The sequence below is a fragment of the Nannobrachium achirus genome, assembly GCF_963921795.1.
Source record: "Nannobrachium achirus genome assembly, chromosome: 4".
NCBI classification, from domain to species: Eukaryota; Metazoa; Chordata; class Actinopteri; order Myctophiformes; family Myctophidae; genus Nannobrachium; species Nannobrachium achirus.
Genome location: NC_137813.1, coordinates 38,358,584 through 38,375,144, shown reverse-complemented (window position 1 = coordinate 38,375,144; position 16,561 = coordinate 38,358,584). Strand labels below are relative to the sequence as shown.

Below are 16,561 nucleotides of genomic sequence, written 5' to 3'. Positions count from 1 at the left end.
CACACAAACTGCGAGGACACACGGACGGATGGACGGACGCACGCACGCACGCACGGACGGACACACGGACGGACGGAGGGGAAAACATACTCTCCCCCATGCCTTCGGCTGGTGGAGACAACTAGTTCACAGAACATCTGTTTGCAAATAGTAAACGTAGTCGTAGACAATAGACATGTAGGCCTATGTACGTTGTTATCTGCATGAGAGTTAACAATGCCACTCACGGTTAATTAATTACAGGCTTTGTAATTAATTAATTGCAATTAATCAAATTTTAATCAAATATCAATATTTGACCTGAGAACAGTGAGAATATTTTTTAATTGATTTTGTATACGAGTGAATCAATTAATAGTGAATACATAAGCTTAAGCAACAAAACATAGATTTTTTTGACACACGGTAGGCCTAAAACTCGTCCAGTGAGAAAGGTTCCACGGTGCAAAAATAATTTGATTAAAATGTGTTAATTATTTTAACACAATATTCTTTCTGTAATTAGGCCAGACCCATGACAGTTTTTGCAGAAAGTCCGGAGTCAATTGCTTTTTCATACCAAGCGCACACAACACACATGCAAAATCCATGGCTCCAGGGTTATACAGTAGGCCTATACATACTGTAGGATGAGGCGGTTGGGAGATCAAACCCGGAACTTTGAGATTCTGACAGGATTTTATAGGTCTAGTAGAGCCTGGGTGAAATTTTCATCCCTAGATGATTCTCTTTAATCTTTATTAAGAATACTTTCCAGGAAAAGTATGCCTATCTACTGTAATATACCGTATATGAAATACATAGTATATGAAAATGTGTAATGGGGAAATTCAGCTGTGCAATAATCCCTTTTTCTTTCATGCAACCAATAACACTGCATATTTCTCAGGAGCTTTGCTTCTTAATTCCAGTTCTTGAATATTTACTACTGCTAGTTCTCTACTCTTTTGCATAGCATTCACATGATGTTACAGGTCAAAGTTATGCAGAATAGAAAGCATCAGCACTCTGATATTAGCCCTCTGCATCAAGTGAAACTACTGCATAATTGATCAAAATCCCTTTTCACATTAATCACAAGCTTCTTTTTTTGTTCTCATATATAGAAAGAGACATAAATGTGGTAGTACTAAAAATATTAAATTATATGACCATCACATTAAAAAATCTCTATGCACATCCATTACGAGTTGGGTAGGTGCTAAGCGACCAATAGATACTAGAAAAAGACAAAGCGCTAGCACACTGTGGGCTCACATGTGAAACAAGTGCTTTTATTGCACCAAATACAGGTCGTGATGTTTCGAGCACACTGCTCTTCTTCATTTCATGACCAAAAGATAGGAACATGGGAAAATGAGAATTCTTCATTGCTGTGGTGTTGTCCCTGTTATGTTGTCAGTGTTGTCTGACATCTGCTGTCTACACTCTGGTAACAAACAATAAACACCTCTACTTCCAGACCTCCTACCCCATCTGATTTGTTATCACCTTTCATCCCCTGAGACGATGAGATGCTAAGATATCTCAACACACTCTATAAACAGGGCTTTTTTTGTATTTGTTGTGTTCAGTTATCCACATCAACACTGAGGATTTTACTGTGTAAAAGGCCCACCCACAGGAGTGAGGCTGTAAGGTCACTGCTGCACACGCCAGTACTCATTAACTTTTGTTGGCCTCTGCTCCTCATTAGCATCCTGCCTCACAACATGCTTGGAGGAAAACACCAGCTTTTTATACAGTGACCTTACTCTTATGGACTTGTATCATTCCTAAGAACAGGCATTTCACCTGCAGGGAATGACTTGATGTATCATGGATAAGATTGATGGAAATGAGACTTAGTTGGAAGCTGTGCATTTTTCACAGAGCTGAGCCCATTTGAAGAACGTACTGTATTTCCCTGCACAGGGATCCATTAATTAACTGTGTTGGCCACAAACAGTAAAGTTTCATGTGAGCCCTGAGCCCAGTCAGAGAAAAGGCTGATAAAATGCCAGAGCAAAGAATTATTTGGGTACAAAAAAATGATATCAAACCTACCCGTTGTTAAAACGTCCCTTTTCAATTTTAACAGGTAATCTGGTAATCAAATATAATTCACAATATTTTGGCATTGCGCTAGCTCAGCTGCAAGGAGACAGTTATAGTATTATTGTGTTACATAGGATAGGATAGGCTATCCATACATTGGTTGGGGGGTTTATTGCATTATCTTTTGTTTTACATTTCCCCTGTAACATGGGGATGACTTGCATTCCCCTCATTTGTCTAAAGCTTAATGTACAGTATACAGTGATGAGCCAGATGTTTGGACTTGTGGATGTTAAATGACCATCACAGGTTGTGGGCCACTTGGCTCCTGAAGTTTCTAGCTTGCTCGCACCGAATCATTAATGTCACACATTTGAATGGTTGAGTATGTAAATGCCAATAAGCCACGAGTCATATCTGGTCTTATGCAGAATAAACTAAGCTTTAGAGAATTCTCTCTGATAGAATGAGTCAAACTCGAACAGTAAAGCTGCATGCTAAATGAACTGCTATGTTCAACTCTAATTATGAGAAATTCACAAAAGATCTCACTGGTCTCGCAGGTCTTCATACTAGGGATGTCCAATTGACCTGATTTCCCTTTTCGAGTACTTGCACGAAATTAATAAAGAGTACCTGGTATCTGAATTGGTGTATGCACATATCACGTGTGTAAATCAGTGAGCCCTCACACTGCAAAACCAGCATACCCCCTTAATGGCCTGTGTTTAAATAAAGGCTTGAAAAAACATAAGCTGCCTCAGAAGCCCTTATTTCTTTATTTATCCAAGGTAGGTATGCTGAGCGCGCACGCGCACGCGCACGCACACACACACACACACACACACACACACACACACACACACACACACACACACACACACACACACACACACACACAGCCTACAAACACAGTGTTATAGGGCATAGCAGCAGTGGCCATTTTGTGGTGCCACAGATAGAAAACTAATTCATTCTTCCCATATGAGATTTCTGAAAATTATATACTATTTAATAAATATTTGTGATATGTTAACAATTCTGGTGGAAATTCTGGTGGATTTATGATTATTGACATGAAAAGGTTATACGCAACTGCAAAGGCAGCATATTCATTGTCATATATATTCAAAAACCCACAAAATTCCATTATTTGTTATAAACTGATTCTCAATCACGAAAACAAGTTGGGAAGGAATAGGAAAGGTCTGCAAAGCAAAATATACAAGAACAATGAAGATATAACTAAGTTATAACAATGAAGAGACACAACAGAACAGTGGAGGAGATTATTCCCCAACGATAAGAGCTATACAGTCCATTAACATGGAAATACATGACCTGAAAACCGAGGTGAAGCGAGACCTTGTCAAATTCAAAGACAAATTAAAGAAGGCATTACAGATGGAGCTTAACAGCATAACTGAAATAAATTAAAAGCTACAAGATCCCGTGTCGATATACTGGCCCAAGACACCTGGATAAACGAGGTCTCGCAACGCATGGACGAGTTGGAAGCAGCGAATACTGATATGAGGCGAGAAGCACTACTCCATTCCCTGAAACGGCAGAAGATTATGCTAACTAAATTCACAGGCTTAAAGGGAAGGTCACGCAGAAACAATATCTGTATATATGGCATTAATGAGGACGCAGAGGGAAGCTCCATGCCAATATTCATAAATAACTTTTGAAGACAGAGCTGACACTCAGGGAGGACACAGACATTACGGAGAGCACACAGATCAACAGTATGGTCCCAAAACCCAAACATAGCAAGACAACCAGACAATTTTCATTATACTACCAGTAAGAAGCCCTAAGGGAGAGAAGCGACCTCGCCCTAAAGGGTTCATGCACATGGGCGCGTGCACACATCTGCCTGGGTGACAACAACAGACTACTGGGTGAGCACTGGTGCTTTGGCATGGGATCAAATTTGACCCCAAAATGCATAGACCTGGTTGGTTGTTTAAGTTTGACAAAATGTGGCCAAAACGTGGCCATATTTTCCCAAATATGGAGATGACTGATGTCTGACATCAAAGATGTTTGACGTCATAGACCACATGAGGCTGACACAATTATGTCCATATATAGGGCATTCCCAGATATGGGCTATGTCCATATATGGGCATTCTCAGATATGGGTTTAATATTGATTACATCAGGGATCTCCATATATGGGCATAAAAGGGATTGTATTAGTGTGGTTGCCTTGCCCTAACAGGGCATCATCTAGGAATGTCCATATATGGACTTAATATTGACGTTTTAGGGCTGGGTAGGACGTAAAATTTATGCTCTGGGCCCTAACCGGCCCAGTTAGGGCCAGGCCTACATTTTCCCGTTGGGCCCGTTGAGAATACTGAGCTGCTCGAGTCATCATTGTGATGTAAGAACAGACTGGCTATATCCTTCTGCTGAGCTGGTCAAGTCATCATTGTGATGTCAGAAAAGGTCAGTGCAAATGAATTCTGTCTTGGCCACACAGAGGCGGCCGCCAGGGGGTGCTAGCGGGGCGATTGCACAGGGCGCCACTTTGCGGGGGCGCATGAAGAAAAAAAAAAAAAAAAAAAAGTAGGGTGACGGCCCTGCAAACACTCCTTGTCTGTTTAGACCAGACCGAACACAACAACACCACCTGGTGGTAGCTTTTATATATACTCTATGGGTGGTAGTGATAGAGGCTGGCCACTCCGCCCCCCCCCCCCCCCCCCTCCCCTCCATGTGATGTCATATCCACGCGCCAGTATTGAAATTGAAAACAACAAAGCATGGAGTTCTCCGTCTTCACTACTATGGATATGGCTAGATATTATAATATAGATGCTTGCCCTGAAACATCACAGAGAGGATCATGTTGTTCCTGACTTAACACAGACCTCAGGCTATCAGCCAGGATATAGGAACTCTTGTCTCACTGTGCGTGACTGTGAAAGAATCATTTCTCCTGATCAGCCCAAGGTAAGACAGTCAGATCATGCTTTTATAAACCCTATTATATTAAGCCCAAAATGGTTCTGCCGCCGTGTAGAACCGAACCGCTTTTAACTTGAAAAAATGCATAATTTGCCTGCAAATATCCGATTTTTCCGGCCGCGCTTTGCGCGGCCATAGGGCGGCGCTATACTACCTTGCACAGGGCGCAATATACATACAAACCGCCACTGTGGCCACATGAGCTGGAGGTTTTCATATTATACTAAATAGCGACCTACGGTCCTAATGAAATAGTTGATCCTGAAGGCCACCTGGTTGTAGTAAATCATACATGGAGACAGAGTTGGTAACTTTACACATGTTTACCCAACTGAAGTGAACTGATGGAAAACAAAAGCATTTTAAATATCCTCAAAGAAAAGAAGATCCGCTTTCAAACTTATCCATCCAAGATGAGGATCCACTGGGAATCCAGAGGTTGCCTTTACAACAGCACATCCAAAGCAGTGGAAGATATAATAATAATAATAATAAAACTTTATTTGTATAGCACTTTTCTTAACAATGTTACAAAGTGCTTGAACAAAACCAAACAGTAATCAAACAACTTGAATGCAATAATAAACAACCGAATAAAAACAACATAAAGACAACAGAATAAAACAAAACAATAAAGAATAAAACCCAGGTTACTGTAAAAATAAACAACAATTACAATTACAGGCAGCAGACCGATACAATATAGCTCAGAGAGATAAAAATGCTATTCTGTAGATATACTGTATGCAGGGCTATACAGTACGTGTTGAGATCCCACAGGAATAGATATTCATGGGAATGCAGGCTCAATTAAATCCCACGTTAGAAAATGACTGGCGGCAACAGACTTGCACATGCTTGGGAGAGGCAACAAGTATAATCAAAACTAAGCAGCAACATGGCATACAAATAACTATAGAATAATAATTAGTTGTTTGATTATATTTCCTTTAACCTTAAAGGATCATTCAACCAGATAAAACAGCTGCCTGAGGATGATAACAGAACAGCTACAGTTACATAATAATGATAATTAATGAGTTGTTTGATTACAGCATAATGTCCAGAGTTGGCATTACAAAAATCTAAACGTGGATGATTTGCCAGATTATTTACAATCGTAAAATATACAGTAATACTGTTACAATGATTAGGGAGTGTGAATAGTCTACGATACTTCTGTTTTCCAGTGGAGTTTCTTTGCTTATGTTCTATAATTTGAAATGAGTAGTATATATGAAGAGTTCATTTGCAAAAACAGATAAAAGCCATTTTGGAAAAAAATGAGCTGACTATTGGAAATAACAGTTAAGTTAGAGTTTTATTAGAATATAAAATCAATTTTGTTGTTAAGGCAGATATATCCTATTCTAAACGCCCTCAAAGATCATGTTTTGTAGCAAAAACAGACAAGTGACATAGCTCTTTGTTTGCAGAAACAGATAAATCCATTGGGCAGCGTGTTTAGACCACGTGATCCAAGATGGCGCCCCATTATGCACCAAACTTGTCTCAAACACTGTTCAGGGTTCTGCCATGAGGATAGTCAAACCAGGGGCCATGTGTGGCCCCCAGGGGCCATGTGTGGCCCCCAGGGACCTCTGGGTGCCATAGGCGCACTGTTGCCCCATTATGCACACTATTGCCCCATTATGCACCAAAAGTGTTTCAAACACTGTTCAGGGGTCTGCCATGAGGAAGGTCACACCAGGGGCCATGTGTGGCTCCCAGGGGCCATGTGTGGCCCCCCAGGGGCCTCTGGGTGCCATAGGCGCACTGTTGCCCCATTATGCACACTGTTGCCCCATTATGCACCAAAAGTGTCTCAAACACTGTTCAGAGGTCTGCCATGAGGAAAGTCACACCAGGGGCCATGTGTGGCTCCCAGGGGCCATGTGTGGCCCCCAGGGGCCTCTGGGTGCCATAGGCGCACTGTTGCCCCATTATGCACCAAACCTGTCTCAAACACTGTTCCAGGGGTCTGCCATGAAGTTAGTCACACCAGGGGCCATGTGTGGCTCCCTGGGGCCATGTGTGGCCCCCAGGGACCTCTGGGTGCCATAGGCGCACTGTTGCCCCATTATGCACACTGTTGCCCCATTATGCACCAAAAGTGTCTGAAACACTGTTCAGGGGCCTGCCATGAGGAAAGTCACATCAGGGGCCATGTGTGGCTCCCAGGGGCCATGTGTGGCCCCCAGGGGCCTCTGGGTGCCAAAGGCACACTGTTGCCCCATTATGCACACTGTTTCCCCATTATGCACCAAAAGTGTCTCAAACACTGTTCAGGGGTCTGCCATGAGGAAAGTCACACCAGGGGCCATGTGTGGCTCCCAGGGGCCATGTGTGGCCCCCCAGGGGCCTCTGGGTGCCATAGGCGCACTGTTGCCCCATTATGCGCACTGTTGCCCCATTATGCACCAAAAGTGTCTCAAACACTGTTCAGGGGTCTGCCATGAGGAAAGTCACACCAGGGACCATGTGTGGCTCCCAGGGGCCATGTGTGGCCCCCAGGGACCTCTGGGTGCCATAGGCACACTGTTGCCCCATTATGCACCAAACCTGTCTCAAACACTGTTCCAGGGGTCTGCCATGAAGATAGTCACTCCAGGGGCCATGTGTGGCTCCCAGGGGCCATGTTTGGCCCCCAGGGGCCTCTGGGTGCCATAGGCGCACTGTTGCCCTATTATGTGCACTGTTGCCCCATTATGCACCAACATTTTCTCAAACAATGTTCAGAGGGTCTACCATGTGGCCCCATGTGGGGTGTGGCTCCCAGTGGCCCCTGATATGGCACACTGGGGCCCCTGAAGAGTCCTGTGAGGTTGCCCCTGGTGTGACTATTGTAATGGTAGACCCATGGGCAGTGTGTGTGCCATATGTGGTGCAGATCAGAGCAGCAGCGCGCCTTTGGCACCTGGGGACCCCAGGGGCCACTGATATGGCACACTGGGGCCCCTGGTTTAGCCCGTTGTGTGACTATTGTCATGGCAGACCCTTAAACAGTGTTCATGCTAAGTTTGATGCAGATTGGAGCAATGGTGTGCCTTTGGCACCCCGGGGCCCCCGGGGCCCCCTGATATGGTACACTGGGGCCCCTGATGTGGCCTGTGAGGTGGCCCCTGGTGTGACTATTGTCATGGTAGACCCCTGAACAGTGGTTGTGCCAAGTTTGGTGCCGATTGGAGTAACGGTGCACCTTTAGCACCCCAGGGGCCCCTGAGTTGTCCTCTATTGTGCCCCCTGGTGGCTACATGTGGCCCCTATGAAAGTACAGACTGCTTAAGTATGTTGTCAAAACTTTGTTTTTGCTCTCCTGTGAAATTCTGGAAATCCTTTTTGCGTCCTCGATATGACCACTTTCAATGGTGAAACATCAATTGTGGAGTTATCTGTTTTTGGAAAAAAATGACTGTTGGAGTTATCTGTTTTTGCCAAAAAACAAAGTTTAAATGAAAACAAAAACTACTTTCTAATAAAGTTTCATTTTTTATGATACATCTATTTTGTTAAGTCATTTTTACTTAGTCAAATCCACCCAACTTCAGTTTGATTGATATTACTTTGAGTGCGCAGTAAAACTGGATTTGTGAACATTTATAAAAACGGAGTTATCTGTTTTTGCAAATGAACTCTTCATATACAATTCTACTTGACTTGAATTCGTTGGGTTTTCAAGTCTGAATTTTGGATGTTTTTACTTTTTACAGAACTTTGTGAATTTTCCACCTAATTCTTTTTAAGGTAAGGCCAGTCAGAGTGGGGTAACCACCAGATGATTGGTCGAGCTTCACATGACATTTTTGCTGTGTCTTCATTGGCTAAAGGTTTCTCAAAATAGTTTTTGTTGCTTCCTTATTGGCTAAAAAAAATATAAAATAACCTCACTGTCTTGAATGGGGAAACCACGGCAACCACACTTGCAATTTCCCAGAATTGCAAGTGTTCTAATAACAATAGAATTGCAGAATTCATTTTCCAAATGTGACTCACGTCAGGGAAACCACACTCGCAATTTCCAAAATTGCATCTTTCTTCTTATTTTCATTGGTGTGTCGTCATCATCACGGTCAAGGTAGGGAAAGTTCTCAGGTGAAAACAAATGTATTATTGTTAGAATGTTAAAGCACTATATTCTGATAGTAATCATTGTTATAGAGTCTTTGTCTAAGCCGAGTTAGTTAGCACTTTGTCTGGTAATCAGAATGTCACTGGTTGGCCACCAGGCCCCCATCTATGCATGTCAAATTGTCTCTGAGCAAGACACTTAACCCCTAACCGCTGTAGCCTGGTTAATAAACCAGACTGCACAACACCACCCCTGACGCTTGCAGTCAGGCTATAACTGCTGGCCCTGAGCACTTATCGAATCTGAGCAGCCATCAGCTGGGTGAAGCTGAAAAAACAGAATTCCCTGCAGGACTAATAAAGTTAAACGAAAGGGGAAAAAAAGAAAAGAGGAGAAAGAAATACTCCATACAGCATTGCAATGTGGGAAGTTCACATACAGTATCATTAAAACCACTGCAATCAATTGCTGCTCTACAGTAAGACTCCCTATAGTCCCTACTGACTACAATAATGTGTCTAATGTTCATTCTAAACTAAGGCTACATCTCCAATGGTAAAGGACAGACAGTGGAACAAAGGGAAGACAAAGAAAAGGAATTAAGGGGAATATTATCTGTAACACAGGCAGAAAGAAATCACTTCATCACAAAGTGAAGTGTGAAAGCAAAGTCGAGGAGGGTACGAAGCTCCACAAGTAGACCTGATTGCCCTTGGATGGATGTGCCAACCAGTGTCTGACCGGAAGAAGGGCACTCGTCCCACAGTTCTGATGGACCAGAGGCTCCTCACAGCTCTTGAGTGGAAAGTGATGTCAGCTACAAAAGTACAGCATGTCTATTAAGTGCCCTCCTCAGCAAAGTTCCTCTGATCAAACTGCCACAGGGAAACATGGTCGTAAGTAACAAGAAAGTCATCATCAGTACAAAAGTGCTAAGGCTACAGAGAGCCCCCAAAGCACAAGATATAACAACCCACTGCAGTAAAGCGCCTGTCTGCGTGCACACACACACACGCACAGGCACACACGCACACGCACACACACACACACACACACACACACACACACACACACACACACACACACACACACACACTCTTTCATTCAGCTGCAGATTTCTTGTGTTTCCACTCAAACTTGGAGCTGGGGAAAAGTATTAGTTGTCTAATACTGTGTTCTCATTTTATATGATTGCAAACAGAGACTGCTGAATTACTTTAATGAGCAGCATACCTAACTGCTTTGATCTCGTCAAGGGGTGCATAAAAGCAGAGAGTTGGATATACTAATCTCAAAAGAAAAGAAAAAAAGTTTAATGAAATTTGAAAAGTTAGCCCAAAACTTCTAAAAGAGAAGCCTATTCTTTAGCCAGAAATGGTCCTCCCTGACAATTCAAAGGTATGAAATGACAATTGAGATATGGAGAGAAAACATGGAATCTGAGAGCTGGATAAGGGAGTTCCTTTGTATTATCTGGCACAATCTGGATGTTGAAGCTTGACCAAAATTTGCAGAACAGATGATACAGGCTTTATCAGAGAGAATGTAAGTAGGTCGGAGTGGCTTATTGTCGACATCAGCCGAGAACGAGGGTGTCCATCCTCTTTTCAAAAAAGAAAAAAAGGGAGAATGGCAGGAAAGAAATCCCAATTGGACAATTAGAGGCTGTTTTTTTGTATGTGGACATCCATATGCAGTATTCTGCAGTAGTCTGAGTCTTGGGAAAGCTGGTGTCTAAGATTCCATGAGGTCCTTTTCAAAACATTTCCCAATCCAAAGAACATTTCCAGCAAGGAACAAGAGAATCAAAAGTTTAAGTTGAAACAGAAAAATCTTTGATCATTGAATTGAGTATTAATGCTGCCAGAGAGGGCACGGGGATTAAATTGAGAATTGTTCAGGCAGAACCTTAAAGGGCAAGGTTAAATGATTAGAGACCTGGCTGATTCTCGATGAAGATCAGCATAAGACTACAGAAACATTGGCTGCAAGCTAGAAAAGAAAATCAGAGACTCTCATCTCACCCAACATATTTTGGCCTAAAATCACGCAAATTGGATGGCAAATCATAACCTCCACCCCTGATTTCTCACATGACCCTCTTCTAGCGCCACCATCAGACCGATTTTTGATAAACACATTTTTGAACACTGATCCTACAGATTTTGGCCTAAAATCACACAAAGCGGTACACAGTATCTCTAAAGTCATGTCATCAACATGGATTTATATTCCCTCCTGATTGGCTACGATTGCCTTCAAAGGTTTGTGTATGCGACAGGGAGTCTTACTGGTTATCTTGTCCAAGTACAGTCTCTGTGGAACATGTCCCACCAACATTTCATTGCTTGTACTGGTGTAAGTGACACAAAAATACAAAAAAGAAAACTCCTCTCCCTCGGCCGGGGACATGCCCCTGAAGCCTCCACCCTGCGACCGATCACAGAGGTGCCCCTGTCCACAGGCAGCCCTGCCTCAAACACCTAAAATATCTCAAAGTAGACGGCACAAGCTACAACAGCGCTGTGTTCTTCATGGCGGAGATCGACACAGGGAACAATGCTTGCACTAAAGAGTAGGAAAGGCCCCTGTTGCCACCTCCCAGTTTGCACTGGGCCACCACTGCCGGGGGCCGACACACCTCTGTACTGCAAATAAGAGACCAAAACACCTGAGAAAGATAATCCTTTGCCGAACAGGAAAGGGACGCATGGAAATGTCATGGCCAGTTCCTCCTCACCCAAGCTGCACATATTGGAAGGTCATCCACAAGTCTGTCTAGGTGGCCTACGACCGTGCCATAATCCACCAAAGCGGGAGTCAGCCACGACACCGCCTCCTGTAGAGTATGCGTGCACAGTTTCATGCCAATTGGACACTGTGTTCATGAATGTGCGCATTAATTCCATGTTGAGGGATTTCTGAGGTAAACAACAATTACACTGTCTTACTGACTTTGTGCAGTATGGCTGGATCAAATGTGAAAGACTACATATGATATGAAGTAGATTAAAACAATCTTTTACAAAATATGCAGAGAGCAGTTGTGTTCTGTGTTCTTTAGTTTTGTTCTGATATTCAAGACTGGCATATACTGCCAGTGATCTTCAACGTTTTCAGGCCAAGGACCCCTTATTTGGGAGAGAGATGAAGCAGGAACCCCCAGAACCTTTTCATAGATTCCATATAGTTTCATCATTTGACAGCACAATCATCAGTGTATTTTGGATTCATGTCAATTTGTGTTTTCAGATATTTAACCACTTGAACTGTCAACACTTAATAAACATGACATTTCACTCTGTACTTAGTCTGCTCTTTTCCCCCTCTACATGCAACAAAGCTCTTTGCCTAAAATAGCCGATCTACAAGCTCGTACAATTGTAGATCTGCCATTTTTGGCTTAAGTTCTCAGAATATGGACGCTAGGGTTCAAGTGGTTAATATAAAAAAGGAGAAAAAAAGTTTCTATCACACAAAGATTTGGAGGACCCCCTGTAGTAACTCTGAGGACCCCCTAGGGGGTCCCGGACCCCCTGTTGAAGACCCATGTCCTACTCCTTGGTCACAGAGAACGGTGTCTCCACCTCACTCACCCCGCTGTCACGGATGACAACATCTTTAAGAGGCCTGTCCCGCCCGTCTGTCTTGGTACCTTCGATCCTCTTCACCACATCCATTCCATCCAGGATTTTCCCGAAGACAACGTGTTTTCCGTCAAGCCAGGGTGTTTGGACGGTGGTGATGAAGAACTGAGCTCCGTTGGTGTCTTTGCCAGCGTTTGCCATGCTCAGCCAGCCAGGGCCGTAGTGCTTCAGCTTAAAGTTCTCATCGGGGAAGCGATCGCCGTAGATGCTCCTACCTCCGGTTCCATCTCCTCTGGTGAAGTCTCCTCCCTGAATCATGAAGTCTTTAATGACTCGGTGGAATGTGCTGCCTTTGTAGCCGAATCCTTTCTCCCCCGTCGCCAACTGGACAAAGTTTTCAACTGTTTGGGGGACCGTTTTTCCAAAAAGGCCAATAACGAACCTGCCGACGTCTTCATTTCCAATCCTCATGTCAAAATAAACCTTGGCCGTGACCTTGGGTCCTCTTTTCTTGTCAAGGGCTTCAGAACCGCTTGGGTATATAAGAACTAAGGCTAAAACCACAATCACTGTAAGCGCTGCCAGGAACTTCATCCTTCTTTCACAGATGTTAAACATTAACAAGAGATGGCAAGGCTATTCCTAAAATTATTATAAATAAACAGGATAAGACAGAAGAAAAATGTGATGAGGTAGTCTTTATATTGTTGTGGTGGTGTCAGTGGGGGACACGTATTTACGATATACCCATATATGGACTACACATGCCCAACATCGGCAAACATCGACATATGATATGCCCATATATGGACTGAACATCATACATATTATGTTTTCACCCTTGTGTGTGTATCATTCTGTGTCCGGAGCTAATCTCCCCAACCGCAGGACAGATCAGTGGCAAAGCTGTCATGCACACTGTCAGTAGGCCAAGGAAGACAGAGTGGCCACATTTTGTAAATCGGCCTCATGGTGAAAAAGTCAGAGACTGACCTGTAATCATGAAGTATTATACTTGACCTCATGAGTCATCATAAAAGGCTTTATTACATGTTATTGATTGATTGAAGACTTTATTAGAAGTTTGCATAGGAAAAGGTACAGTTTCATGACGGTACAGTTCACTAGTACAAGGAGATCCATGAAAAGACTAAGCTTATTTCCTCAGGAAACCATGATTCCACAGGAAACCATGATTGCATTATGTGTGGTGCCACTGGCCTAGTGGTTCCCCGTTTCTCTCTACCCATTTACTGTGTCCTTTACAGTGTACTATCAACAAAGACAGAAAGAGAAAAGCCCCCCAAAAAATATTAAAAAAGTATTATAAGCATATTTATATAATTATACTAAGCAGATTACATTGCATTTATACTTTATCAATTCATTATAGAATACTTTATAATGTGTCATGATTATAGTTATAAGCATTATGAGGATGTAGTTCGTATAACTATATAGGGTATAAGCAGATTATAATGCATTATAAGTATGTCTATAATGCTTTAGAGACATTGGATGCATAGCAAGCGTTAAAAAAAAGAAATCTATTAAGATGAGTGCAATCACAGGTTAAGTGGTTAGTGATAAAATATGTTAATTGTCTAAGAGTTACTGAAGTGTCCATTTCTGCAGTGCTCTGCAAAGCGTTCCAGGTGGTCAGAGCATTAAACAGAAAAGGCAGATCTTCCACGCTGAGTATAAATTCCAAGAACTTTTGAGAGTCAGTCTTTATGGTCCGGGCCCTGGGTACAAGGATTCACTGTGGGCCCCCCGTGAATGTTCTTCACAGGGGGAGGGGGTTTAACCCATTTAGACTGCATGGGAACGCATTATTACGCGTTATTATGTGCTTTAACTATTGAAAAATGTCCTTCTAAGGTTTTTTGAAGAACTTATGTTTCTATGTCAGTGGTGAGAATGATATGTATTTGGCCACGGACCCCCATCTCAAAATATTTAATTCCAGAGATCCCCCAGAAGCAAAATTTGAGTTACAAATGTTCGCTTAAAATTTTTTCAATAGCTAAAGTATAAAATAATTAAGGCCCCTCCACCTTGGGCCCTAGTAACTCAAGTCCCACTTTTCCCCCCCTTGTAACGCCCCTTCCTGTATCTAGCATAGAGGTGACATAAGAAGGTAGCTTCCCAATAACAACCTTGTAGATAAACAAGTATACAGGCCTGACACGTCTGTCAGACGGAGAAGCCCACAATGCCATACAGGATGCAATGATGAGTGCTATGAACACTGTGATGGTAAACAGCATCCAAGGGCGTATGAGGCATGCATATACCGTACTATGTATGTTATTGTTACCTGACCATAACCTATGACAGTGTAATAAAAACAGCACCAACTATCCTTTTCCTACAAAAGATAGGAATGTTAGTTACATTTCTGTACGAAAAGAAAACAATTATTTATTGGTAATTCGTTGACAAGGTTTAATACACTGTATGACATTGAAATATGTGTTGCCAAATACCAATACTGTATATTATATTCTGTAACTCTTAAGGGAGATATAGTCAACTTTTTCTTGAAAAACGGATGCTAAAATAAAAATAATGTTTCGAAAATATTTTATAAAAAAACAAGCTTCATACATGTGTTTCTATTAAAAATTGACCACAAAAAGCGTAAAATAATGATAAAATAATAATTTTGGCCATTGTCGGAACGACGCTTTGTTTACATTCTAGTCTATTCTTTGATAGTGTTAGACCAGGATGTAAACAAAGTGTCGGCCCGACAATGGCCAAAACGATTATCTTATCATTATGTTACGCTTTTTGTGGTCATTTTTTAATTGAAACACATATATATGAAGCTTATTTTTGTATAAAATATTTTCGAAACATTATTTTTATTTTATCATCCGTTTTTCAAGAAAAAGTTGACTATAGCTCCTTTAATCAAAGATCCTTGTAGGCTGGAATTCCAAAGATTTGTCTCTATCATTACGTCGTCTAGCTCCAGGCCAGGAGTAGGCAACCAGGCGCGTAGCACTATTCCAAGGACACGTTGTTTCGAGGTGCCAGTAGTTCGAGGCCTACCTGCCAACACTGGTGAATGCTAACCTGCTGACGCTGGTGAATGCTAACCTGGTGAATGCTAACCCTAAGCCTACCCTAACCGGACTACATGGGACCTCAAAACAACGGGACCTCGGAATATAGAGATTTTGCAGAGGCAACCTACTGCTATAGAGCCGCATGTGGCTCTCAGGCCCTCTCCCGTGGCTCCCTGTTGCTTGGGAACAGAAGTAAAGGAATGCTATTTTTTTTTGTTTATTTTGAACATTTTAATCATAATTTATTCGGCATAAAGTTATTGAAGGCAAATAAAGAAGTTAACGCTTGGATATATCTGTTTGTTTTCACCACCGATGCTGCTGGCTTTACTGGTATACGTATCTGCTTTGAAAAGTAATATTGAAAGACATTTCCAGAAAATGCACAAAGCAGCAAACACAATTTTGCGGCTCCAGACAGATTTTTAATGAATTCTTGTGCCAAAATTGGCTCTTTGGATAATAAAAGTTGCCTACTCCTGCTCTAAGCGGATAACATAAAGTTAGTTTTATGTGCATTCACTACAAGTTTAAGGTTGTTATGTGTAACTTGGTGAAGGTCAAAGGAATGTTGCAGATTCTGCAATGGGTGAAGCCATTGAAGAGGACTAGACTAAGCATGCAGCCCTGAGGTTCCAGAATGTGTGGTTGTCCATTCTGACAGTCCATAATCTATAAATAGAAAGGAGAGTGAAAATAACCCCAGGATGTAAAAATTGTCTACTAATTTACGAGGGAGTATAGTGTTTAAAGTGGAGATAAAGTCAGCAAATAGCATCCTGACATACAGTAAGTGCTTGGATACATCA

General features: G+C 42.3%; 2 protein-coding genes across 2 annotated transcripts in view; both read right to left on the bottom strand.

Annotated features, from left to right (window-relative positions):
* The window catches only part of asic2 (acid-sensing (proton-gated) ion channel 2), a gene marked incomplete at both ends in the record, with an annotated part of 477,877 nt that overhangs the window by 215,272 nt on the left and 246,044 nt on the right, over window positions 1–16,561 (bottom strand). The gene's annotated exons all lie outside the window — the stretch shown is intronic.
* Window positions 12,643–13,293, bottom strand: LOC308283437 (peptidyl-prolyl cis-trans isomerase B-like; the record flags this gene model as incomplete). Its single annotated transcript, XM_080723870.1, has 1 exon — window positions 12,643–13,293. The coding sequence occupies one exon, from the start codon at window positions 13,291–13,293 to the stop codon at window positions 12,643–12,645; it is 651 nt and encodes a 216-aa protein (XP_080579996.1).